General features: G+C 44.3%; 2 protein-coding genes and 1 non-coding gene across 10 annotated transcripts in view; 1 reads left to right on the plus strand and 2 right to left on the minus strand.

The window, feature by feature from the left end:
- The window catches only part of Scn3b (sodium voltage-gated channel beta subunit 3), a 23,581-nt gene extending 15,954 nt beyond the window's left edge, over positions 1-7,627 (plus strand). For 3 of the 6 annotated variants that reach the window (XM_074066507.1, XM_020181584.2, XM_020181586.2), the window contains exon 6: positions 3,115-7,627. Coding sequence is in view for 4 of the 6 variants with exons in the window: in XM_020181584.2 (XP_020037173.1) it covers positions 3,115-3,178 (64 nt within the window). In the remaining 2 variants the exon portion in view is untranslated. The other 3 variants (XR_012445587.1, XM_020181585.2, XM_074066506.1) reach the window with 2 other exon arrangements.
- The window catches only part of Gramd1b (GRAM domain containing 1B), a 168,300-nt gene continuing 146,735 nt past the window's right edge, over positions 5,818-27,382 (minus strand). For all 3 annotated transcript variants that reach the window (XM_074066504.1, XM_020181582.2, XM_074066505.1), the window contains 10 exons: positions 26,604-26,793; positions 24,722-24,865; positions 23,633-23,751; positions 23,260-23,402; positions 21,449-21,552; positions 19,999-20,202; positions 19,179-19,269; positions 16,005-16,112; positions 15,571-15,688; positions 5,818-12,968 (listed from right to left, as the gene is read on the minus strand). In XM_074066504.1, the coding sequence (XP_073922605.1) occupies positions 12,879-12,968; positions 15,571-15,688; positions 16,005-16,112; positions 19,179-19,269; positions 19,999-20,202; positions 21,449-21,552; positions 23,260-23,402; positions 23,633-23,751; positions 24,722-24,865; positions 26,604-26,793 (1,311 nt within the window). In that variant the 3' untranslated portion in view covers positions 5,818-12,878. The remainder of the gene's footprint in view (positions 12,969-15,570; positions 15,689-16,004; positions 16,113-19,178; positions 19,270-19,998; positions 20,203-21,448; positions 21,553-23,259; positions 23,403-23,632; positions 23,752-24,721; positions 24,866-26,603; positions 26,794-27,382) is intronic.
- LOC141421014 (U6 spliceosomal RNA) lies at positions 26,385-26,493 on the minus strand. The gene has a single exon (XR_012445721.1). It is a non-coding gene; the product is annotated as a U6 spliceosomal RNA (small nuclear RNA).

Consider the following 27,382-nt stretch of genomic DNA (forward strand, 5'->3'; position numbering starts at 1 on the left):
GGCCTGCACATTTAACTACGGGGGCAAAGACCATGGCTACCACCACAACCCAGGAAGTTAGCATTATCATATCCGTTGGCTCACAGAGGTTAAGCGGCTTGTCTTGGATTTCTCCAAGGAAACTGGGATTTCTCCAACGCCTATTTCTAACATCCATGTTCTTTCCGCTGTGGCCAGCTGTTTGCCCCATATCATGGAGCAAATCAGCCCGCCTGGGTACTGCCCTTTCTTAGATAAGGAACTCCAAGCAACAAGTTCCTTCCCTAGACCTTGGCAGCAATTGAATACCCTAATTTAGGGGCTCTTATCTTTGAATATCTAGCTTGCGCCTTCCCCACATTCACCAAGTCCTAGTTACTCAAGAATGAGCACATGTGAAAAATAATGGTCTAAAAGACCATGCTGGCCTATTAACATTTTAAAAAACCCTCACAGATTTCTAGCAACATTGCTAAGGCAATAATGTAAAAATCTAAGGCTATTATCATCTGGAAAATGTTTGATAAAGAAAACCTCATTTTGCATGATTCCTATGATCCCAGGGAAGTAAAAAAAAATTACAACTGACCATATACGAAGACACAACAAAGTGTTAATGCTGAAGAAAATTTTAATTCCTAGTGACTTAGTTGCTTGGATTTCAGTGTGCAGACAGGAAGTGCTCATGCTTGGACACGAAGTGCCAATACTTCGACAGGAAATATTCAGGTTTGGATAGGAAGTACTTATGATTGGGCACCCGTAAGAAACAGCAGTGGAAGTAAGGCCCCTAGTAGAGCCAGAATCCCCAGAGGGATACCACTCACATAAAGGATAGACCAGGGGAAGAACCAAGAAAAGTTACCTTGATTCCAAGTAAAAAAAAAAAAAAAAGTCTTGAGAATTAGTAACCACAAGCCTGCTCTTGTTTAATAATATTTTGGGTATAAATTGATACTACTCACATTATCAAGGAAATTCTAAGCTGAGAAATTTAATTTAAAAACTAGTTCCCAGCCAGGGTTAGTGTCATAGTGTCATAGAAACAAATGAAAAACCCTTATGAAGGAACCAGCTCTCAGCCAAGGCCTGAAAAGATTCCTCAAGACTAATTTCTGCAGCATCTAATTTCACAATCCAACCAAAAAACTAAAGTCACTGGAGAAAACAATCCAGCAAGAGCAGAAGTAGGAAATAGCAGGATGAGGTTCAGCCATAAGAAAGCCCTAATAATGTGTTTTTAAAAAATAAGCTTATTTATAAAGTGGCTAAAGCAGTGCTGGGGAAGTAGTTCAGTGGTAAAGTTAATACCTTGCTGTGTGAGGCCCTGGGTTTGATCCCCAGCACCACATAAAAAATAAAATCGAATAGTTAAAGCAATTTAAAAAGGAACATGAAATATAAGAATAAATTGTTAAGAGAAAAGAACAGGCAGAACTGAATAGGAGCAAAAAAAAAAACCTTCTGGAAATGAAAAATATAGTTAATAAAATACTCAGTGGTCTGGTTCAGCAGAAGATTAGATGCTGGTATGCATAAATAAATGTAAAGAAGTTACTCAGAATGAAGCATGAGATAAAAAAAAGATAAAACACAAAAAAGGAAAGGAAGGAAGGAGAGCAATGAGATGATTCATTAGAATAGAATGGAGGAGAGGTAACACCTGTGCTCAGAGTACAACGATTCAGAGAAGGAATGATTTCACATTCAAGAAGCATGATGTATTGCTTCTCGGCCTTTAGGTTAAGATAAAGTATAAACATGATGCAGATGGTCCCCTACTTATAATGACTCAACTTATGATTTTTTGACTTTAATGGTGATGTGAGAGCAATATGCATTCAGTAGAAATTACTTCAAATTTTGGATTTCAATTTTTTTCTCCTAGACTAGCAATATGAAGAAGTGTGCTCTCTTCCCAATGCTGGACAGCAACTGCAAGCCGCAGCGTCTAGTCAGCCATGAGATCACGCTATAGTATACTGTGTTGATAGATTAGGTATATTAAATGCATTTCCACCATTTATGAGAATGTAACCCCATCATAAGTCAAGGAGTGTCTCTATGTCCTGGGTGGAATAAATCAATAAACCTGTATCTAAACACAAACTCCCTTTAAACGGTGGCTACTAAGATAGCTTAAGGAAGACATTATCTGTGTTGTTGAAACTTGGGAGAAATGCCTGCAATGTTAGAAGTATGTCAAGGACAGCACCTCTCCCAACTTCTACTCAGTGTTGTATCACACTTTAAACAAGTAATAATTATTCTTAGCTTGTAGCCACCCCTGGTCTAAGCCATATTAATAAAAAACATTAAAACTGGAAGAGGTGGCTAGTAAGATTTGTCTTCTCAAAGGTGAAGAGTTCTAATACAGCAATCAGTGTACAGAGTATGTGACACTGTAGGAACAAATGAAATTAGATTCCCCATCTCTCACACGAAACAAAAAGAAATTGTGCGTAAATTTAAAAAGTAAAATGTAAAACCTGAAAATTCTATGAAGGGAATATAAAATTGCTTGGGAATGGAGAATATTCCTTCAAATACAAGAAGTACAAATCAAGGAGGAAAAATGATCATTTTATTACATCATATATAAAAATCAATTGTTCGTTGCAAGAATCCGTAAGAAAAAAAATTCAAGAACCGACACCAACAAAGAAAAATTAATGAGAAAAAGACAAATACCTCAAAACAAAAACTGGAAAAGCAAATGAACAAATTTCAGAAGTAGAAACCCAAATAGTCTATAAGCACATGAAAAATCATTCAACCTCACCAGTACTCAGGGAAATGAAAACCAGAGCAACTGTAAAATATCATTTCATACCCATTCACTTTGGCCAATATTTTAATCTAAAAATACAAAGACCTAAAGACAGTGTGGCTAAATGAGAAGACTCAGACACTGCTGGTGGGACTGTTCCTATACAAATATGAGAAGGGTCCATTATTCTAATCTGCTAAAAAGGACATTCTAGTTTTGTCTTGGGAAACACAACCAGAAGGAAATACAGAGTTGCTTTGTATGTTGACTGCCTTGTCCTTGTGCTCTGCTCCTTCCTTTTCCATCTGCTGCTTCTATTGTGTACTGAAGCACTGGTTTTCTTCCCCCTCCCACACACTCTATAGGTCTGACTACCTTGCCATCCCATCAGAGAACAAGGAGAACTCTGCAGTACCTGTGGAGGAATAGAAGAGAAGTGGTGTGGCTTGAGGTGATGTACAGGGACTTGGGAGGGGTGCTGGATGTGGATGGCAGGTTGTACAAGTATCTTGTCACATACAACTGAAGTGACTTTAAATTCGGTTCCTTAGATCAATACCTATTCTTCCCAGCATCCCCACCTTATGGATATTTAAGTTGATGCTCAAGTCACAGAGCACTGTACTATGCCAAGTCCTTCAGAAGGTGAATTACTTTGACCTGAGTATTGGGACAACCTAATCTCCTTGTCCACTCCCTCTTTGGTCAGTGTATTTGGATTGGACTGGGCTAGAAATTCTCAGTGAGCTCTTTTGTCATTGGTAAGTGGACTCAACATTGAGGGACTGGATATCCCAGTTCAGTGAAGTCAACAGCATCAGAAGGTGCCCCAAGGGCCCCATTGATTCCTGTCCTTCATTCATCCTTCTATTCATTCATCACACAGCCACCCACCTCCTAGCTTTCACCTCGACTTCCTAACTCCATCAGAACTCTACACATCATGATTTTGCCAGAACTGAGGAGCCAACATTCAACGTGGACTCAAACCCTCACTCTGTCCTAGCTTTCAAGCAAGCAGCTCACTTGCCAACTGGATTTCTCCTCTGGGCTCCAAATGATCTTGTAGAAGGGTTGGAAGTAGCACCTCCTTCTGCCCCTGACTGGACTCAGCTTATTCTACCTTGCTGCAAGAGAATGAATGTCTTACTGGAAGGAAGCAATGATTAGTTCAGGTTAAAGCAAAAGCAAGTCATGTACTTGGGACTTTTTGAAGTCAGTTCTCCAACTTCATGGCCCACTTGGCTAGAGCACCAGAGAGAAGCATGCCTCTCTAGGTTCTCCAGTGAGAAAGATCCTTCTGTAAACATGGACTAAAATTCTCTCTGGAGCTTAGTACTCCATGGCTAGATCCCCAAAGGTCTTTAAGGCCTGGACTGAACCCTGTACTTCCAAGAAGACAAGGACAAGAGGTGTGGGAAGATCAGTGGTAATTTAAGCTCTTATAAATCCTACACCATATTCCTGATTTTACTGGGATTATGTGTATCCTTCCTAGTGAGAACATCACGTGGGCACTGAGACTGAAATCCTAAGTTCTTCCTTTCAAAATGTCTGTGGATCAGTATTATTCCTTATTTTACAGAAGGTAACTGAGGCTCATACAGGGCTCGACTGAGTAAGAAACTTAACAGGACAAACTGGAGTGGAGACAACCTTTGGAAGCTGCCCAGTTTGCAATCCCTGGGATGGATAATCTTGTTTTTGAAAAGACTGTGACATTCAGCTTGGCTGTAGCCATGCGTCTTGCACAAGCACAGATTTGGGGGGGGGATGACCCAACTGAGGTTAACTATGATAGATTTTGGGAACTAAAAACTGGCCAAGAAAGCAGAGAGGACATGAGCTAGACCTAAAGAATTTCCTTTAAAGAGCTGTGAATCTGGAAAGGAGATGGCATCAGAGAATGATATTGAAACTAAGAAAAAAGATGTTTAGTCTGAGATGGATGATGATCAACAAGACAGGGAACAGATGGGAAGGTGGCTTCCGAATACCTCACCTATAAACCTGTAATGTTCAGGTATTTTTTCTTAGACTTTAAGAGAGTAGAGAAACAGCGGGAAATACTTAGTTAATATCTCATGTTCACTTTAATTTAGTGACTGGCCCAGGTGCAGTGTCCTTCAGCACTGGTGGTAAGAGAGGGAAGGAGGTTTTAAGGGATATAAGATGAAAGTGACTGAGATTTAGTTAAGAGTGATGCCCCTCAGATCTAGGGAGATTTACACAAAAGACAAAAATTAACTTTGGGAGCCACCTGACAAGCTAATTTTTTTTTCATCTCTTCCATCCGTGGGGACAGAATTGAAACAAGACCCTTAACACATATTGAAGAGTCTGATTTTGTTGAAGAAAATATTTGCAATAAATTCAAGACCCTTGTTGATGATTTTCCACACCATTTCTGAAATAGGGAAGATAATGTAGAACATTTTTCTTACTTTATAGTGGGAAAATAGTACTTAGTGTGAGGTTTACACAGTCACAGGCTGGCTGATACCAGGCCTTGCAGCAGTAGAAGACATGTCCACTCCACTTTCTCTTGGTTCTAGTGGACCATGCATCTAACTTGTAACCAGGTGGTATGCATGATTGACTTTTTCTCTTTTTTCTTTTTTAAAAACGAACCCAGATATTTAATGAAGTTGAATGATACCCATCATTTTGTCCAAGTTATCTTTCCTTTTTTCTAACTTCTCATCCTTAATAGTTTCATTAGAGGTATATGGCTTGCAAAGCATCTTCATTTTGATTATTTTACTTCTTCTCCACAACTGGTCCAGTGAGTTGGATGTTACTAACAGTGTTAAACAATGAAGAAACTGGGGCTTTGCTAAATCATCAGTGGAGATCTAGAACCCAAGTGTTCTGACCTCCATCCCAATTTGCTTCCCACCTAAAGCATCGCTGCATCCTTTCTTCTTCTTTTTTTTTTTATAATTTCCATCCAGCTCTCTTACTCTCTTGTTTGTCCTGAAGTTCATCATCCCTTCTTAGCCCTAATCCCACTCTCCTGCTTCCTAACACTTTGATTCTGGGTGGATGCTAGAAACATGCTATAAGAGTTCATCCCATTTTAGTTCTCTGTGTAGTTGGTTTATACAACATTATTTCCCCAGAATTGTAATTGTAATTAAACTCCTTCCTGGGAGACTTGATAATGTCTATAAATCTACAAGATACTGTGATCACCAGCCTACTTAAAATCTTCACTCATCTTCCTGTCTCTCCCCATATACTTGTACAAGATCCACACTAAATGTGTGTAGCTCTGGAAGCTTTATTTGGCATGCTGTTACTTATTAAAGGGCTTAGAAGAGTTCTCAAGGGCTATAATCATTTAGAAACCCCATCTGTTGTCTTGGTGCTGGATATTTCCCATGGCCGATCCTCAATAACACAATTCACTAAAGGCCAGACTAAGCTGGGTCTGACTTTTCCTTTCTTACTGCTCAAAAGCCATGAACTTACTTACTCAACTTAGTTGGTTCTGAAAGCACCTTGCACTGTTAACCCTTACTGTCAGCTCAGTCTTTTATCAAAGCCTCAAACTTTAAGTGGAAATACTTGGAAAGCCTGTCTCTATCCTTCATTTTCACAGTCAAACAGCATTATTCTTTGGTTTCTCCATCCCCAAACACTGTACATCCAGACATTCTTCTGAGTTTCTGGTTTTGCCTTAGCTATCAATCTAGAAGTAGTAGAAAAAGAAATTTTCCAAAGCAAGAATATGCTGGGAAATGTATAAAGTAAGCAGTGAGTGATTAAGAGGACACAGTAGCTCCCTCCTCATCTCCCCAAACTATTACATTAAAAAATAAAATATAAGTCAGGCAAAGTGGTGTATGCCAGTAGTCCTCGCTAACTGGGAAGCTGAGGCAGGAGGGTCACTTGAGTCCACAAGTTAAGAGAATAGCCTGGGCAACAGAATGAGACACTGCTTCAAAAATAAATACATAAAAAGGAAGGAGAAAGAAAAGAAAAAAATGCACCTAAGAGTCTGTAAATCTACTTTCTTACATAAATCAATAAATCAGAGGGAAAGTGTTATGATTGCACCAATGCAGGGAGGAGAAGCAAGAACCAGACACATTTCAAATATACTTTTGATCCTTCCCTAGCTTCACATGGATATGGGAAAACAGGAAACATACACACATACACACACACACACACACACACACCCCTTCCTCTCTTACATCATTTTGTAAATGAGAAGGCCCTATCACATAGAATTCACCTAGTCATTGCAAATGTATTCAAATAGTAATTGGTGTGCTTGCTCATCAACCTGGTCATCCAGTCACTCTACACTGTCTAGTGCCCACTCTAGGTTAAGCCCTAGCCTATACCATAAACAGATCCTGTGCTCTTAGGTTTGAAAAAACAGCATCATCCAAGACTTACTTAATCTTTAAAAGTTAACGTCGTAGATACCTCATGCTTAGTTCAGCCCCACTATAAACTCTGAGTTTATAGAAGGTCTCAGTAGAGAAGTTACTCATCTCTCTAATTGAGTTACAGATCAGACTCAATCTGTCACAGGCCAGTTGCACTGAAGAGCCAGTATTGCTTTGTCCTTTCTCTCTGTGTCACCACTGGGCAAGAGCGGTATCTGATGGACAGTATGTGTGATTGGGAGGGAAGCCAATGAAGGATGAGCGCCCGTTTGTGAAACAAACCTCAAACTCAGCAAACTCGTGGTCTTGTGACAGATGGAACTCTTTTCAACATTGCCACCTTCATATTACACTTTTGATTTTCTGAACCCTAGAAATGTTGTTACTCACCATCCAAGCCCTCAATAACCTAATGCCTGTATGCAGTGTTTTTTCAGTAAACTCCCTGTTCCTGTCAATAAAGTGTGTCTAAAGACTGCTGTCTCTGGTTTTGCTCTACTTACCACGTGTCTGCTCCCACCTACCACCCAATCTGTGTCACTTCCTACACCCAGTGGATACACCGAGTGGAAAACACACTTAATAGTCTAGAATTAAGCATGCTAAATATGTGATCTAGCATTGATTGCCTTTCCCCTTTCCTCCTCTACACTAACACAAAAGAACTAGAGAAACTTATTATCTTGCCTGGCATCAAACAAGTTTCCTAAACCGGGGAGAGGGGCTAACTGCAAGGAAGATCTAAGGAAGAGGAGAAAACTGGCTCTCAGCTGTATCACTTGAGGCAGCATATAAGACTATAAAGCAAAGCTCTCCCCCAATATTTATCTTCCCAGAAGCACCAAGATCCCCCAAAGAGAAAAAGTGCAAGAAACTATTAGGATTCAGCCTGTCACGGCTCCTGATTGAGGTTAAAAGTCATCTTAGTTCAATACCAGCTATCATACTAAGAGATATAGGTGTACTATTTTTTTTTAAATCGTATCTCTAAAACACTGAAGACTGGGGTGACAGATGGGGGCTCAAAGCCACAGTGCTGTTAAATAATGATGCTGCAGACTGTACTGAAGTCTGATTCCAAAATTTATCCATTCCGGTTGACCGGGCTGCCTCCATCCCCTGGGATAGAGGGCTATGCATGTACAAGCACGCTTGCACAGCCTTCAGGACTGGTTGTGAGTATTTCTGGGAATATGATGAGCACTGTTAGACCAAGCAATAAACACACACACCATTTATTATTTGTGATTCAATACTTTTTTTCTTTTAATTCATACTGTACTTCCATGGCTCTAGCTACTTTACATCAAGATTCGGTTGGGTAGCCTTGTATGTTTCTAGATACTAGCAGTAAGTTTTCAGACCTTGCGCACAGCGCCAGGCAAAGTACAGTTATAGATCGAAATACAGACAGCCAGACAAGTCAACTGCAATCAACCTGTGTTCTTTCCCAAATATAGCCCAGTGCAGGTGTTGGGGGCTACTCCCTCTGCCTCACCCCACTCTACCAGGATTGTCCAGGGGCCACTATGGCCTCTGATCCATCCCTCCCCACTTTGGAGTATAGGTTGAGTAAGGGGGAAAAAAGCACCATGGGTTTGGGAAGATGGTCTGGTCCATGCAGAGAGTGGTCTGGCTCTAGAGTGCAAGGTAGGGAAATGTGCGGTGCCACACATTCTTGTTGGCAAATATTGTTTTTACTGTGCAATCTCCACACACCGCACTCAAAGCTAATGGCCAATTCCCCAGATGGTCAGCTGTCCTGCCTGGGGCACAGGCTGTCACGACACTTCGCTTCTGCAATGTCTTACTGTGTTGAGAGAAGCAAGGACCATGGGGTAGAGATGACCATGTCCTTCAAGTCTTCATATGTTGGGGAGATCATCTGGCATCAGCAAATCTTGGCAGGCAAGAATCCAATCCGGGCTCCCAGGCCTGCTGAGGACCTCAAGTCACAAGACCCCTGAGCTGTCGCACAGAACATCAAAACAGGGAGCTGGCTGGGCCCAACACAGCCATGGCCAGAGCAGGAGTGAGGTAACGAGGCTGGGCAGAGAGGTGGGAGAAGGCGCTCTCTACACCATGTGCAAATTCCTGCTCCACATCAGGAAAGCAGGGGTATTGAAAGATGGCCTTCCAGAGAAACACTCCTCTTGGACCCAGAATGCATCTTCTGGAAGAAGACATGGAGGTGGAGGGGAGTGGGGCCAGCCTGCTGGAGGTTGGGGGATGAGGATCGAGGATGGCAAGGGGAAAATGGGATGATTGTCCTACAGTCCAGAGATTGGGGAGGGGGGAACAGAGTCAGGAAGAGGTCCTTGAGATTTCTACTGGAGTGGGTATGCAGAGTCCAGGAGTGGAGGGAGGGATACCATAACCTTGTCTCGTGGGGAAAGGGAAAAAGACTGCTATTTCTCCTGGGGCCCTAGTGAGAAGGGCTGGCATTGGCATGGAATGGCACAGAAAGGGCCCTTCTGGAACCATAAACAGTTCAGAAGCCTTCTTCAACTAGTCAGTCATTTCTCCAAGACCCATCCTACAGGTGCTGCCTGTGAATGTAACAGGTACAGTGCCAGCACGGATGAGAACTAGGGACAGGGAGAGAGTTCACGTCTGGCAAAACATTCCTCTTGAGGTCTCCTGGTCCTCACTATTGTTTGTAATTCCAGGTTCATAAAGCCAGTGTCCTAAGCCAACCCAAGGGATTTTAGCCCAAACTCCATGTCATCCAAACCCCAACAGGTTTGTTTGGCTGAGCCAAAAGAGAAATGCTAGAACTAGGAATAGCTTTTCTCCACTGTGTCCTCTGTTGATGAGGAAGGATGGATAGACAAAAGGCTTTACAGTGTCTACAGGTAAAAGATGGGCTCACTTCAAAATGCAGTGTGCTTGCCATTATCCTCCTCTTCCTAGTTTAGAGAAAGTCCAAAGGAAGTTCCTTCCCAAACTAAAACTAGGTCAAAGAAAGAAGCAACACCCTCCTAGGTTAACGCTGAGCAACATTCTCTCTGCCACTGGGCCTCTCTAGCCCTCCAAACTCTTAAGAACAAAGTTTAACTACCCTGGGTTTCCAGGCATTCCACCACTTCCCTACCGCCTACTAAATACCAGAGAAGCTCTATCCCAGAAGGCTGTGCCCTCCTGGCAGGGCACCTTTGAAATCTGAGAAAGCCCAGTCTTGCCAGTCTCTGGTCTAACTTCCCAGCACCACAAAAAAAGCCAGAATAATTTTTAGAACAAAGTGAGCTCATGATTTTTAGGAGACATCCCCTATATGTATACATCATATACTGGGCTCAAATTACCAGAAAACAGGAGGCTTCCTCTGACACCTTAAGTATCCCTTCTTCTCACTCACTCATCTTTGATGATCCCAGAAAGTCAAGCAAAAACAGCGCAACTTTCTGGTCAGGAATACTTTTGTTACTTCATTCCCAGGAATGAACCCCTTTTAAGCCATCCTAAAGGACCCAAAGGACCTTTAGTAATTAAACTTACGTGTGTGTGCGTGCACGTGCGCAATAAATTTGAGAATTCCCAATTTTTGCTTTCAAATGTTTTAGGAATGCTTTTGACTCCTGGTTACTCCAAGGGGTAACTGTCTAGCAACTGCACTATTCCTTCTTCATTGGCTTGGGGCTCATGGGTCTTAATTCTCACCAGAGACTCTTGTTCAATGTCCTGGACAAGAACTGCGTGACAATCAGCTTGTCTTTGGGCACAGACACCCTTCAAAAGGTTTACAATGAATTAATTCCTCACTTCTGCTTCTCTAGGGGAGGGATATCAATATTAGCTGGCCATCTGGAGCCTTCTCATTCTCCCTTGGGAGATGACCCAGGCATGTTTCTGCCTATTTTCTGATTCTGCCCTCAGGGAAATATCAAGACCTAATTCTCAATAGACCAAAAAGATTAAAGCCTTTTCTTTAATTGCCAAAATGGTATGTTTGGGTCATTCTTAGAAAAGAATGTAACTTTATCTTTGGGACAGATCACTGATAACATCTTCCTTCCTTTATGCTGATATTCTGGGTTCCTTCTGCTCCTTGTGTAGGGAAGCCCAAGAGAAGAAGCAAGTTCGGAGAGCTCTCCTTGTCAGACTGGCCGAGGTTCTTTACTAATCAATGATCTCCATGAGCCCTGCCTGGGGTTGGCTGGATTCCTTTGGTTATCATATGTAGAAACAGTAGTTAGTGTATGACGGATGAAGAACATGCCCAGAATAGTTCCACAAGACTGGATGGAAGTGTGGGTCCTAGCAGACCAACCCTGAAAAGGCCCTGGCTGGTTCATGCTCCTAACCGAGCATCTTTCTTCTACTCCTTAGTGACCGTATACCTCTCTGGGGCCAGAGATCACAGAAGGATTTGTACATATACACACATGCCCCACCAGAATCCCACTTCCAAACCTGAGAAGGTCAGGACTGGAATGGCCTTGGTGGGAGCACAGATTCTGTCTGGCCTTTTTCTGCCCAAACACATGCACCTGTGCCAAATCCTTCCCCCCAATGGCTTGGACGATCTGCCACATGAAGTATCTCAAGACAATTGTCTCCACTGCTGAAGTTGAATCTCTCCTAAGAACAAATGATGCTGGCAACCTCCTGACTGGCTACGGCACTCACTGTTCACACAGGATTCTGGGACAGATCTTGAAAAACATATGTTGCTAGGTTTGTCTCTCTCCCTCTCTCCCTCTCTCTCCCCTCCTTTCCCCCCTCCCTCCTTCCCTTCCTCTCTAACCCTGGAGGGCCTAGGACACCCTGATTCATCCTGGAAATCAAACTCACAGCTCAAAGGGAAGGAATTAGAGCCACAGATTTGACTTATTTATAACCACTAAAAGGAGTTTTTACAAGTCAAAAATACTCCACCCTGGCTAATAAACAATGTGCTCTTAGGGCACAGAGAAACAATAGGACTTTAGGCACTAAAAAATGACACTTCCCCCAGATCCAGCCTGGGAGAAGACCAGAGAGAAAGAGGCTGGGAGAATTAGAAATTCCCAGCCCTTACTGTGTCCACTCCCTACCCAGGTCACAGCAAGGTGCAGGGGTGGCTGAGGAGAAAGCCCTTCATATCACAAGTGCTTGGGAGCTGCAGCTCCAAAGCCCAAGTCCACAAATGCATCCTTGCTAGCTTGTCATAGTCCTCTCCACCTGGCTCCCAGCACAATCCCCATCAATGGCCTCTTGGAGGGAGGGGTGAGTTTGGATTGGGCTCCTGCCCTCTATGCTTCAGTATTCCCAAGAGAATGCCTGGGGAAGTGTGGGTTGGGGATGAACAGGTTCTCTTTTATTTTGGAAACAAACCAAAAGGGGATTAGGGAATGAAGCACCTTAAGCGATGCCCCCTTGAGACTTCTTTAAGGACCCGAGGGTCTTCACAGGCCTAACTGACTCAGCATCATTTCCCTTCTAAGAGCCAGGAGTAGTCAGCAAGGAAAGGGTGAGGAACAGAGGACAGGAGGCGGAGCAAGGGAGGTTGGTGCTGAGAGGTGGTCCCTGCCCTCCTCGGCCCCTCCACCAAGGGAAAATGCTGCTCTGGCCGGCACAGGGGGCGGGAGATCCCGCTCCTTCTCCCTGGTACATAGGCATTATCTCTTTTTTAAAATCTGTATATAATATATATTTATATTCTGTATATATATATATTTATATATATTTATAGGGTCTATGTACATGTATTGCACAGGCCTCTTGCAACTGCTGTTCCTGCCTCATCAATGATAGCGGTTCCTCTTTTCATCACTTTCAGATGTGTAGTCTCGGGACCTGATGCCATTTTGAAGATTGATGAGTGAGTCCTTCATCTGTAAGAAAGGAAGCGCCCCCCAGATCCCCGTTTTTTATCTCAGTGAGTTTCTTCACACAACAGCAGCTGCCACACACATCTGTGGCAGGTCCTCAACTATTGCACAGAGCTAAAGGGAGTGCTCTAAAACAATGGTGGTTTCTAGGGCACAATCTTAGGCAGAAAGGGGACAGCCAGTCCAGTACTGGAAACCCCTCAGGTAGGCTGGCTGTGTCTTAGTGATTTTGACCTTGAACCAATGAGTTAATTAAGAGCTTTCTCCAAGCATACAATCGCTAGAAGGGGCCACAAAGGACTGCTACTTACTTGACCTTCTGCTCATTCAGATTTGTTTTCCCATTTATCTTGAATACACTGTCTGCCTGTCTTTGAATCTTTTGCCACAGTGTTCTCCTAGCCTAGAAATCCTTTTACTCTTGGCTACTCCAGTCTTGCCTACCTGTAAAAGCTCATAGCAAATCCAGACTCACTCTGGCTCTCAGTCACCCTTCTCCTTCCTGGCCTCTCATCCACCAGATGCAACTGCTCTGGACTGCTTCATCTTCAGCTGTTTTGCTCATGTTCTTGGGACTAAAACTGTTTCATAGCTTTCTCTGATATACCCAGGGGTGAAAAGCAGAGAACTGAGCAGGCTCCACATTGGTAGCCATGTCAGCGAATTCACATTTTTAGGTCATGGGATGGCGTCCAAACAGGGCAGTTCCAGTGGCAGAATCCGAAAGTGCCCCATCATGCATCACAGCATATTTAAATAGTGTCTCCTGAAAACAGTCACTGACTGAGAACTCTTGGTCTCTCTGCCTAAATAGCCACTTTGTTCTTTCTGGGTCTTCTATATTCACTGCTCAGTATGGATGAGGGTTCCATTACTGATCTTTTAAAAGTTCCTTTTATTTTTAAAACATTTTTAGGCGGTGCTGGGGCTTGAACTCAGGGCTTCGCACTTACAAGGCAGGTGCTATACTGCTTGAGCCATACCTTTAGCTCTTTTTGCTCTAGTTACTCTAGAGATAGGCTTTTGCTTTTTGCTTAAGCTGACCTGGACCTCCATCCTCCTGTTTTAAGATTCCTACCATCACTGGGATGACAAAAGTGCACCATCCAGTCCAGCTATTAGTTGAGATGGGGGGGTTCTCAAAAACTATTTGCCTAGGGTGGCATCAAACAATGATCTTCCAAACCCCAAATACCTAGGATTACAGGTGTGCCTGACTTAAAAGTTACTTTTAAAGAAATGAAATAAAACACCTTTCTTAACACTTGTAGGGTAGAGTTCTTCAGGCTATAAAACTGATACCCCTAAAGCCCCAAGAATTCTGGAGTTGCTATAGAGCTCTGGAGTACCCTCTGTGCATGTTTACTTCAGAAGTTCCTTATCCAACATCATCTTGTGACACCTTAATCACCGCCAATACTGGAATTTATGTCTTCCAGAGTAGCTCACTTCAAGGCTGCATAGCTCTAACCTTAAGACATCCGTTTTCATTGGGTGACTCAAAAGTTGAATTCCTTGGAACTTCCAAGTTCCTCACTGCATTATTTACCCTCCTTTGGCTACAAAACTGCCCTCCTTAAACATGGCTCCATAGCCGAACATTAAACTGGATCGTGATAGCTGCAATAAGATTCTCCCTAACTTAAAGCTAAAAATCTAACTATGAAGGGGGAATAAATTTTAATATAACTGAGGGCCTTCACAGTGCCATCAAATTCCAACAGCCATCCCATAAAGCTATAATCACAGTTTCTATTTTATAAAAGAGAGAAGTGAAGCTCACTGCAATTAAATCCCTGACTCTAGGTCACAAAACTAATTAAGTGGCAAGGATGGGATTCCATCTCAGACCTGACCATAAGATATCTGAACAACACCTCTTCGGGGATAGAAATTTCAATGTAGCAGGACAAATCCTGGGTCTCTTTCCCAATTTTCTTGCATACAAAAGTAGTTCCTGCCATCCTGGTAACCACATAAGGGCACTTTTTATGAGACATTAAATTTTTCTAGAGGTAAGAAGGAAGTCCCCTCCCCGCTAACACACACACACACACAAGGAAACTAAAGCTAATTATTCATTTATGCCCCAGAGTGATTTTCTTAAATAGCCTGGTTTAGCATAGTACAAACAAGTATACTATAAAGACACAGACAGTGATCTTCTCAGCACAGCGCCTGAGGAGGAGTGTCACGCTGGAGGCTGGGAATATTTGAGGGAACGGGGGAGGGTGACAGACATCCAAAGGACATGCATGTCTTCTGGAAAGAGATCTGAGAAAGGGGGCATTCTCTGTTCAAAGGCTTGTCTGACAGCTATAGGTTACAAATAAAAAGGAAGGGAAAAAAAGTACTTTCAATGAACCTACAGCCTTCCTGCTGCAAATTCAATGTGTTATGTTATTGTAATTATTTGAGAATGCCTGTGTTTCTAATAACCCATTCAAGAATGGCTTTAAAATTAGAACAGTGGATGGCCTGGAAGAAGAATGAAAGGGAGGGAGACTTCAGGAGAGAGGTGATAGAGACGAAGACTTCTCAGAACATAAGGGAAGGAGCTCTGACTCCCAAAGACGAGGGAACATTGGGAAGGTGGGCGTCTCACCTGGTCAAGGAGCATCACTGAAGATTTGATGATCTCCCTCCACTTTTGTAGCTCAGTATCATGGTACTTTTGTTGGGACTCTAAGAGCTGGGCCCATTCGGTCTGAGATTGGGGTAACCTGTGGGGTAGAAGAAGGGGCACCCCAGCAGCTGGAGTTATGCTGAGAAGACTGTCCTGTGCTCCCAGACCCCTAAAGGACAGAGAGTCACATCAGAGTGCTTTGTCCTCTGCTCACTGCCCCTGGTTCCTCAATGCCCCAAATCAGAAGTGGATGGAGACTGTAGGACAGATTTTTAGAGCTTGCCTATGGGCCCATCCCAAAGGGCTGTCCCTGGGACAAGGGCAATAAGGTAGTTCCAAAGGACTGGAGGCAGGAGCAAGGACTGAGCATTGGGTGGGGTACAGGGAAGGGAAGCGGGTGAGGCTAGGATTACCTTTCTTGTAGCCTGAGACCCTGCCAGGCAGTGAGGGTTTGGGTGGTATATTCCAGCATCCAGAGCTTGTAGAAGAGCATCATGTTTAGGATGACCAGCAGCACCAGACTAGGGGGGAAACAAAGGAGGTAAAGCAATGGCAATCAGATGGAATCTGGGCAGGGATCTCCCCCAACCTGAGGCTGTGTGCCTGCCCACTGTGTCATCCAAAGCATTGCAGTGAGGGAGGGAGGGAGCCAGAGAGATGCAGCAAGGAGGGGAGGGAGAGAGAGAGAGAGAGAGAGAGAGAGAAGCAGCCTAATCTGGAGGGTCCAGGACACAGCAGGAGAGCCATGGTAGGGGTAGGATGAAGGTATTGAAGGCATTGGGAAAGGGAAACACAGACACTTAGAATCTGGGTGCCTGGGGGATGAAAGGGAAGGTGGAGAGGAAAAGAGATGAGGGGTAAAGGGTATAATCATAGAGCCAGTACCTGAAACAAATCCTAATGGGAGCAAGGGAGAAAAATGGAGAGGAGGCAGAGATTAGAAATAGAGGGGTGTGAGGAGAGAAGAAAATGCACTTCAACTGAGCCAGAAAGTAAGTGAGCATATATGAAAAAGAAATACTAGAAGCAACGCCACATGGATGTGGAGACCCAGCAAGGAAGGAGCAAAGGAAAATGGCTTGGACTGACTTAATACTTGAGAAAAGATTCCTCCTACCTACCAAATGTCAGTACTCAACTGAAAAGAGAACTGAGGTACTTTACAGGTGCTGGCAGAACTTCCCTGAAGCTACAAAGTCCCCTGCCTGCACCTGCCACCATCGGGCAGGGGTCATGGGAACCAACTGAAACCTCCCAGAGTTTGAGTCAGAATTGGTCAGAGACAGGGAGAAGCAAGGACGACTCAGGGCTGGAGGACCTATTGGGGAATGCAGAATCATAGGAAGACTGAAAATTCTCTTCTCTCAGCCTCAGCAGTTGCCCAGGTCATTTCATGACAGAAGCTCATGGGAAGGAGAGATAAAGACAGGGATAAAGAGAATCCAGGGACACACAGAAGTGTGTATAAATCCTGAATCATCACTTTAAATTTTTTTAAATTTGTGGCAAGTTTCTTATCTTCTCTGTAACCCAGTTTTCTCAATAGGGACAATAATACCTACCCTAATGGGATTGTTATGTGGATGAAAAGGAACATATACCCTGGCGTACAGTACACCCACCTTAAAGCGTGGCTCTTTTCATGAAAGGAGGAGGTATAGATACACATAGGAAAAGAGAAGATGGCAAAAATGGGGAGGTAAAACATGCAGGCGGAAAAAGAAAAGCGAAAGAAAAGCTTACACTCTACCTTTGACTGTATAAAGGGTATGGATGAGTGAAGTTGCGTTTTTCATTTGTGTTTCTGGCACTGTGGAAGGGAAGTGTTCCCTCACCTGGCAGCTGCAATTTCCTGGGGCTCTCCTCTGAGCTCACCACCAGAACTTGTCTTAAATTTTGTGCTGCATTTGAACAATGCTGTCTTGAATCATTTCAGCATACACTGGGTCATCCCAATACCCACCTCTTCACGTGCTGCCTGCCCACATTCGTGCCTGAATTTGGCTTTGTGTATACAATCCTGACTGTGCTAAGTGAAGGTCAAGGCACACTCCCGGGTGCTGTCTGAGGGAAGGCCCTACTGTGGTCCAAACAGAATAAAGAGGTGGGAGGCTGAGTCACTGCACTGCAGGCAGGTGACGGCGAAAGCCAGTCGGGTATGGGCAGGCTGTGCTGGTGCTAATCTGTTCCCCAGGCAGACTGTTGGCAGACCCTCAGCCTGAATCTATTTTGTCTTAAGTAGAAAGCCTGATTTTCCTAAAATTACAAAGCCCCCAAGTTAGCTAACACCATTTATTTAGGAAAGCAGGCTTTATCTACTTAGGTTAAAATGCAGAGAGCATCAATACAGAACTAGCCGAAGGCTACAGTTTTCCATTTACAAAAAGCCAACACCAGAGATGTAGTTTTAACAGAACAATGCCATGAATCACACTGCACTGATGTTCTAAATGTGAGTTTTACACTTTTCTTAGTTCTTAATTTTGTACTAATGTCTTGGTTTCTCATGCTACAGTCAGAATGATTTTGCATTGACTTTTATGCTAACATTCAGATAAGTATAAGAATTCTCCTTATGTTCCTTACAGGCTTTTCTCCTGTAAATAGTCCCAAGAGTTGTCATTGGCCTCATCTCTATCCCATTCAATACACTGCATGGGGGGGTCTTACTCACACCTATAGCTTTTATGCTGTGGGCAATTAATCTGTGCAGTCTACACTGTCTCCTCGGAATCAGGTCCACATCAACAAAGACCTGTCACCTCCATTGGATAACTTGTGGCAACTAAGATACACCTGGAGACTAGAGTGTCTTCTTTGAGAACTTTACACAAAATTCCTGACTGCTGTTAATGACACAAACACCGATAGTCCCTTGAATCAGTGACTCATCTTTCTTCATAACATAATTAAATGGTTAATGAGTCTTTCCCTCATGGAACCTCTCAGCTGCAGTCCCTTGCACGGACTTGCACATCAGCTAGTTGTGTTCTCCTATCTTATACCTTCATTTCTCCTGATTTCCCATCTCTGTAGTTCAACTTTCTGTGCAACTTATTTCACAGAATATTATTATGAATATTATTATGTTTTATAATGTCACAGCAATTATAAATCATCTATATTAACTGTCCATACATTGATTTTGTCTGGCTACCCTGCCAAAGTGTGGGCTTTGTGAATGAATGGCTAGTCACAGAACATCTCTTGTAATTGAATGCAATCATAAAATATTCAGCAGCATCTCTATGCTAGCATTTACCCTACTGTGGAATTGGGATAGCCTGTCTTTTTCACCCACTGGATGTTGAGTTCCTAAAGGGCATGGGTGTTATGTGCAGCACTTTTTTCCTGAAAGCCTAGCATACTGTAAGTGCTGAGTAAAATACAAAAAAAAGGAGCAAAGAAGTAAGAAAAAGCAGTCTAAGCAGCCAATGCAGACAGAGAAGACCAGAGGACAAAGAAAAAGGAAAAAAGAAAAAAAAAACAGGGCTCATAAACTTGAGAGATGGGCATGATCTCTCTGCACAAGGCAGGAGAGAGAAGGTATTGGGGCACAGGTGAGAGGAGAGCATAGAGTCCCTTACACACAGCTGATAACCAGCAGCAGCTTGGACACACTCTGCAGGTGGAAACCATTGGAAGTGTCCTCAGGGATATGCCTTGTCTGCGTGGAACCTGGGGGAGAAAAAATAGGCTGTCACCATCATGTCCCAAAAGTCCACTGACTGGGCATGGCACTGGTCAAGCAAAGCACAGTTTGTGAAACAGTGGATTCCTCAGTATCTAGCTCCTTTGTAGCCCCAGGTCTCTTCCTTTTTTTTTTTTGTGGGGGTGGGTGGGGTGGGGAGGGGGAAGAGGGGAGATCCTGGGATTTGAACTCAGGACCTGTGCTTCTTAAGCAGGCGCTCTGCCACTTGAGCCACACCCCCCAGCCAAGGCCCCAGGTTTCATGACTGAGCAAATATGTAAGGCTGTGAATGGCTGGATGGGAAGAAAGAGAAATATCAGGGGAGTCCATAGCTTGAGTGGGCAGGCCCTTTGGTGTGTGTTAGGCGGGCCAAGAACCTGGGGGCTGCTTTGGACTCCCTGATCTTTGTGCTATGAATTCATCTCTGGGGTCTGGGTTATTTTACAAGAACCCAGGAGCCGCGTACTTCAGCCTAGGCAGCTAGCTACACAGTTGACCCAAAGTCAACTTTAAAGCAGGGCGCGGGGGCTGAGGAACTTAAAAGTAGAAAAGAAGCAGACAGAGCACAGGGAGCCTGGGTTACAGCCAAATAATAAACGAATTGCATACAAGGTGTAAAATCCTGTGCTCATGAGTGCAGGTGCACACTCCACGAGATGGGCAGGCAGCTGCAGCCCAAACCCCATTCCACAGCACCACCCCCACCTGGAACACACCTGCCACGTGCTTGATCCTACGGCCGACGTCTTCATCAGTGGGTGTAGTGACAGGGCTCATCACTTCCTCCAGGTGAGGGACCCGCAGGTGGGCATGGGGACGTTTTCTCCTCCGCACTGCGGGGGGCTTGTTAGCCTTCTCCTGGGGAGACTGCCTGTGCATCTCAGCCAGATAGGTGCTCTCCGTTTTGGTTAGCTCACTCTCTATCAGACACACATGGGCCACATCAGAGGTCACCTCCCCATACATGCAACCCAACATGCTGACCTGCAGACTCAGCTTCCTATAGGAATCACTTTCCTATACTGTGCCCTTGGGAGTTGGCCCAGTGGGCAGATGACCCTCTGGGATGTGCAAGGGGAGTACATCAGCACCCACCGCTGCCCAAACCCCTCCCTGGGACATTACTTATAGCCATATGTTCCCTCATGTATAAGATTCAGAGCATATCACAAACTTTCTAAATAGAAACATCCACAGGTGATTCACAGGTCCTTTTAATAACAAAATGACTACCAGGATCACTAGACAGGAGGTCCATTTGTAGGGGATAGTATAAATCTCACAATGATAACAGGACATTATAGCCAATTCTCGCAACCCGTGAGAGCTTGCCCTAGAAACCTAACTGGGGGCAACTGGAGATGCAGAAAGGACAAAAGATAGAAGACAAACATGCAGGAAGCTGGGTCAAATGTGCTGGGTGCTCGGATGGAGACACACAACAGCCTCGTTACTTCTTTTCTACTTCTCTTTTACTTTGCTTCTTTTCTTCATTCTTTAAAACCTTACTTCTTTTGTATTCTTCAAAGCCTTTCTTCTTTTCTATTCTTTAAAGTCTTGGTCCTTAGACTCGCACTGTCCCATGTTTCCTCTAATTTCTAGTGTAACTCCTAAAGTCTCAGTCCTTAAGACTCACAGCATACAACAGCCAGCAGCAGCAGCAGCAGCTACTCCTCACAAAGCAGCCAACCAACCAACATCCTCCTTCAGGGAGTCTTTTATATACAGTCACAAACGAGGTGGAGCAACAAACAGTTCTGGGAGGGGGGTGGCGCATGACATTATAACAAGAGAAACCTGCGATCACTACTCTCTGAACGTAAACATCTTATGAAAAGCAGCAGTGCTGCATTTTGCCTTCTTCCTCTTCTGTGGCTGGGCTCAGCCTGCAGATTATTGGGCATAGCTGTGCTATGTCAAGTTCTCATAGGCTTCTCATAATCCACTCCCCACAGATAATAATCTCTTGGAAGAGCCACATATCCATAAAGACACCAAATTTGATATCCACTTTGGGAGTAGACTCAGAGATCTCATGAAACAACTTCATTGCCTCTGTCTTTCCCTTCATTGTCCATGCTTCCCATTCCCCATAATGACAGGTACTTAGTTTCACAAAGTCCACGTCGTCTAACGTGAATGAGCAATGATGACTGCGGCACCTACCTAAATGGCGGAAGTAGTCCTCTAGCCCACTCCAGAAGTTCTTCTCAATGAAGGTTTTCACTAACCCCCAGGGCTGTTTGCGATAGCGCAGCTCTGTGGAGACCCTGAGGAACAAGTCAGAAACAAAATCAGTTATTTCCTGAGCAGCGCCTCCTCTGATGCAAAAAGGGAAAAAAAAAAAAAAATCATGTTTAAGGCCAAGATTTTTTTCACAGTTGTGTTGCACTTTTCAAGTTCAAAAGTCCTTTCAACTACATCACATCATCCAATCTCCCTGGTCACCCTCTGAAGTTGACAAGGGCTAGTGGATTTATCTGCATTTAATAATTGAGAAAACTGAGGTTTAGAGTAATATTTTAGCAGACCAAAGGCTAACCACAAGAGCTTCTGATGCCAAACCCGTAATTCTTTCATGATTCTGCACTGCCCCTGACCAGGGGGGCTCCGGATGGTACCTAGCAGGCTGTCAGTCAGTCAAGGGAAGATTTGGGACTTAAGTCAAACCCTTTCAAGTCCAAATGAAGCGCTGGGGTCTCATCACTTTCACCTTTGAAAATATCACCTGGCTCAATATGGTGGTACATACCTATAATTCCAGGAGGCTGGAGGATCCAAATTAAGACCATCTGCCTGACTTTAACCCTTCTTCCACAATGCTACCTCTACCAAGGACTAATGGGAGAATGCCCACACTTAGAGCTACCTCACTTCTCCACCCAATGAGAGTTCACTGGATGGAACCTCCCAGTAAAGGTGTAGCCAAGGTCGACCTCTGTGTGGACAGCACAAGGAATATCCTCTAAGAAATGTGGAGTTAAAAATCTTAGATAGTGTGTATGTGTGGGGGTGGGGGGAGGATAAGAGGAACAGAAGCAAGGGAGAAAAAGGAAGGAAGGAGAAAGAGAAAGAAGGGGGAAGAGAAATACATGCTCAGAGAGCAGCACAAAACATTCCTCCCCCCATCCCCCTTCAAAACACAGAAGATGAAAAAGATGCAGGCTCTTATTGAGCTCGTCCCGATTCCAGAGACATCCTGTGTAACCTTTCAGTAAACTCATATTTTATTTGTACATGAATGAGGTTCTTGCTCCTTACAACCAAAAGAACTTGGTCTAATGACCCACATATACAATCTGATGATTCAAATAGGCATGTGTCGACTTTTTAATTACACTATACTTTTGCAAACATCAGGGTCTCAATTTCTTCCTTCCTTTGAACGCACATCACAGTGCCAAGAGCTAATTATTCATTCGAGCCAACACCTGGTTTCTGATACGAGCAGGCCCAGTACAGAGAGCTGGGAGCAAGGTGATAGATGGAATAGGATTCCTGCTTTCCAGGAGCTCACTGACCAACCTGGGTGACAAACAGGAAATTGCAATACATAGGGCATGGTGGGAAGAAAAGGCTTTTGTTTCTAAGAGCTAAGTGTCAGTACTTACTGGGGGATGTGACACTTGTAAAATCAGTGACCTGAAAAATGAGACCTTGGGTCATTCTAAGATTCCAATGGAAGTAGTAGTTAAGGCACCTACATAGAACTGTGTAAACCATAGAAAACCAGCAGACAGTGGTAGTGATAAAGGTCTTCCTAGGAGATGTACAGAGTGGTGAAGGGAACACATTTATGGAAAGAAAAATGAAGTGCCAGGACAGAGAGGTGGGGAGTCTCAGAAGGCTTCCCAGAGAAGGTAGAATCAAGAGTCAGCAGGCAGATAACCAATTCTACCTTCCCCGTGAACAGCAAATGAACACTTCTAATATGAAGACCTCCATCTGAACTCATTTTAGGCCTTTACACATCACACCTGAGTCGACTCTTGTTCCTGGCCACGCGGGTGAGTGTGTAACGGTTGATGGTGTAGAAGTAGTCGTGGTAGGGCACATCATGGGTGAGAACTTCTGCATCTATCACGTAGCATTCGCTCTCTTGGCTCGCCTTGTACATGGTCTGTGGGGAGGAAAGGTCCATTGGCCAAAACTGAAGAGATGCAAGATGGGAAAAGCACCTTCCTCAACCTCCTCATCCCAGGAATCCTGTCTGGAAGGTGCAGAACCATTGGGAGTGGAGCACCTGAGTCAGCGAGATGCCACCAGCTTAGGGCTAAACCACGCCTTCACCCTATGCAGGAACAGGACTTCCCAGCCCACTATTATTTGCCTCTTCCCTCTTCTACTCACCTGTGTCTCCCTGACAGTGGCAGTTTTGGGAGCCAGAGGGTTGGTAAGGGTGATGGTGTAGAGAATCACTCGGCTCTGGTTTCCATTCTCTTCCTTTTTCCATGGATGAAAGATGATATCTGAGGGAGAGAAGAGCCCTGAAATGAGGAATGAGCATGGCTCCCATCTGAATCTGTCTTCCAGTGAACTTCTTGCTCCATGCTGACTATTAATAATGCCCCCACCAAGGAAGCCAATGGGAGTCTGAGGGCTAGGGGAGGACGGTAGAAGAAGGAGTAGTCAGAGCAGAAAGAGGTTCATTGTAGCATTGCCGAAATTCTACACAGGGCTCTAGAATGCAGATTGTTTGTGGGCTGGGGCAGGAGGTCTTGGGGCCACCTACAAGGGTGCTGCCAACACTGGAGTTACTGTGGCAAGGGCCTGGGATCCCTTGGGAACAAGACCTCTCCTCTAAGGTGTGACCTCTCATGTGTTTTAGCATGTCTCCTGGCAGAGGGGCTCCTTGCCGCCCCAGGGCTTTTTCCCACAGCAAGGTGCTTAGGAGCTCTGCAGGCCAGTTCTGCATCCTTGCTGTGGGAAGACACAGCACAGAAGGTCAAAGTATGAATTCCCAGAGTCCTAGGTACAAATCAGCCCCTTTCAGCTACAATATGTGAGCAAGTAAATAATAAAATGGGGTTTGGCTTCCTGAAATATCAGTGCCAGAATATCTCAGTATCTGCCAATGAGGCAGCTATGGAGACTAAAGAGCTAATGTGACATGGTTAGTACAGATGGGTGCTTTCCAGTGAACAGAGCTGATTTGCTGAGAGAGGGAAGAGACCAGGAAGGTCTCATTCACTGGGGAGTCTTTGGTGCCTACTGAACAGGGGGCATGTGGCAAGCTGCAGTGCTGGGAACAGAGAAGGCAAGAGAGTTCCAAAGTAGCTCTGGTACCATATAAGGACAGGAAGAGGGTTCTGGGCCATAAGGAGCCTGAAGAAGGAAGTTACATGGGAAAAGGGGGGAAAAGAGGAAAGAGAAGAGGGAAATGCAGAGGGGGGGGGGAAGGATACACAGTCAGGGAGGGGCCAGCCTGGCAGATCAGACCAGAGAAGCGCCGCTGCTCCATGAAGTCCCGCAGAAAAGGCGAGCTTGTGAACAGCAGGTCATAGAGTTTGTCCACGCTGAAGTTGAAGACCTCATTCACATACTGCCGGCCACTCAGGTCCTCATAGAAGGCCTGCACCTCCCCTGCACAGAAGAGAAAATGAGGAAGTAGAGATAACAACGGAGGGCAGAGGCCCCAGGGACAACCCCAGAGCAATGATGTCTCTGTGGCTAATGTGGGTACCACCACCAAGGCTAGGGCTGCTGATGTCTTTCATTTCATTCCTTTCCTTCACTGGGATGCAGTTTACTCAAGGTGACACTCTGTTCATTCATCCTTTACAAAGAGTTTGGGAATGTACTATAGTTACGGGTCACTGAACTACAGGAAATAGTCTAAGAAATGAGTTGTGAGGTGATTTCATCTTCATGTAAATGTTGCAAAGTGTATTTACAAAAAGCGTAAGACACTCCAATATCACCATGGGAACATTTTCATACATGTGGCCATATCACTATGGGACACATGACTGCATTTGTTTTTATACTTTCAAATCTCCATAATTAGGTTGATCTCAGACTAAAATTCAAACAAATGACTACTTCTTAAGGTTGCCCGAACTCCAAAGGATGAGTTATGGAGTCTAAGGTAGCCACAATGGACAACAAATGGCATTGCAACTCTTGGCACAGGGGGGTTCAGGAGCCGCTCATTAATCTGAAATGATTTGTTTATAGAAAAGCTTGTCAGGCTGGGGCTGGCCTGATTGGCTATGATTCCTAAGTACACAAAGCAGCTGATTTCCTCCATGAATTCAATATTCCCTCTCTTAAAAAAACAAAACAAAACCTTATGATTACAGCTCTATTGCAGTGGACACACATAAACCAGAATGAACCAAAGGGAGAGGCACAGAGAGTAAGGTCTGGGAGGATTCCAAAAGTGAAGCTTCAGGAATGACATGCCCATCCAGCAGGTCACTGAGGCATTTCACCTATAGTTATCTGTATTTTCTTCTTGCTTCAGGAGAATGTATCCGAGGGCACAAGTGAGCTGCTGGACCTCAGTGCTCCTCTCAAGCACCCAGTATCCCTCAGTTCCTAATAATTGCGCCTGGTATGTGACCTCAAGTGAGAGGCTGACATTTCTAGCACCTCTGAGAAGAATATGGGGGTATCCTACAGAGTCAGCCTATGGTGGTACAGATGTGGACTACGTGAGTACAGTGAGGAGAATGTTCACTGTGGTTCAGTGAGGTGCCATTTACATAAACCAACATGTTTATGGCACCTCTGGTGTTAGGCAGTGCCCAATCTGTGCAGTCATTTGCACTGGCCTGAGAACCTAGTTCACAGAGGTAGACAAATCAACCAAAGATTAGAAACACACACAAGGTTAGACAGATGATCCCTAGGAGAGACTGTCCTCAGCTGAACCATAGAGCATTTCTGTATCTGCTCACTAGTAATAACCCACATTGCCTTGCCTTACACACCTTTGAGGAACAGGGCAGCAAGCAAGCCAGTGTCAACAGAAGGGTATATTTTATGTCAAGACAGAATGTCAGGAAAGTAGTATCTGTTGTGCAAATAAAGACATACAGAATGATGAGGATCCTGTAGTGAGCACCTAAAAGGGGATGTATGCTAATCCAAATGTCCTTTTTTTTGGGAACATTTCACAAATTTGTGTGTCATCCTTGCACAGGGACCATGCTAATCTTCTCTGTATCGTTCCAATTTTTTAGTATATGTGCTGCTGAAGCGAGGACTACTTTTTTTTGTAAGAGCTCTTTACCCACTATTCCACCATGACCTTGGGGACTCATTCCAGACCCTACATCAAGACTGCTTTTAAAACTTCAAAAGGGCTGCTATGTACCTTCATCATGGGTGTCTGAAGAGTCACTGAGCTCAGTGGGGATGTCCTCATTGTCATTGAAGTCCAATGAAGGGGAGGTCACAGGCGCAATGATCTCAATCTTCTCCCCTATGATGTTGTCAATGGCAAGCTCCTTCTCCAGGGATCCGTCACCCTCCAGTACCTCCTCCTCCAGGGGCAGGCCATCAAACTGAGGACGATATTGAGGAGTCACCCACCAGGGACAAGCTGTATAGATTTACTCCCAAAAGGGAAACCAAGGGCCTGGCTTTGGAAGTGCTCATATTCCCTATGCAGCTGCTCAAGAGCTAGGCTAGTCTGGAAGATGAACAGAGTACTCTAGGCTGCTGTCTCCCTCATGCTTGCCCACATTGCCAGTAGGGCTGGTATCTCTAGGTTCAGGTCCTTCCAGGAGTCACATCCTCCCCCCTCACCCCCCATGCTATAGCAATGCCAGCTAGGGAGTAAACTTTTTCCTAGCTTAAAAGGATTCACAGGCATTCCTTCAGATTCATTCTCACATCAATACTAGAAGGAAATCAATACAATTCTTTAAAATTTAAATACAACTTCATAGATGGAAAATGAAGATTAGTCATTAAGTGAATGACATTTTCAGTCTAAGGCCAGGTGACCCCTAAGCTACTGGAACACCAGGCTTCCTTTATTGGGAGTCCTATTGTCAGGAAACCCACACCTTCTTCTACCTGCTAGCACAGGCCATGACCCTCTTCCTTCATCAAGGTTCTATCTTCTCTGTAACAATTTCTCTCAGGAGA

This window comes from Castor canadensis, chromosome 2, assembly GCF_047511655.1.
Source record: "Castor canadensis chromosome 2, mCasCan1.hap1v2, whole genome shotgun sequence".
Classification (NCBI taxonomy): domain Eukaryota; kingdom Metazoa; phylum Chordata; class Mammalia; order Rodentia; family Castoridae; genus Castor; species Castor canadensis.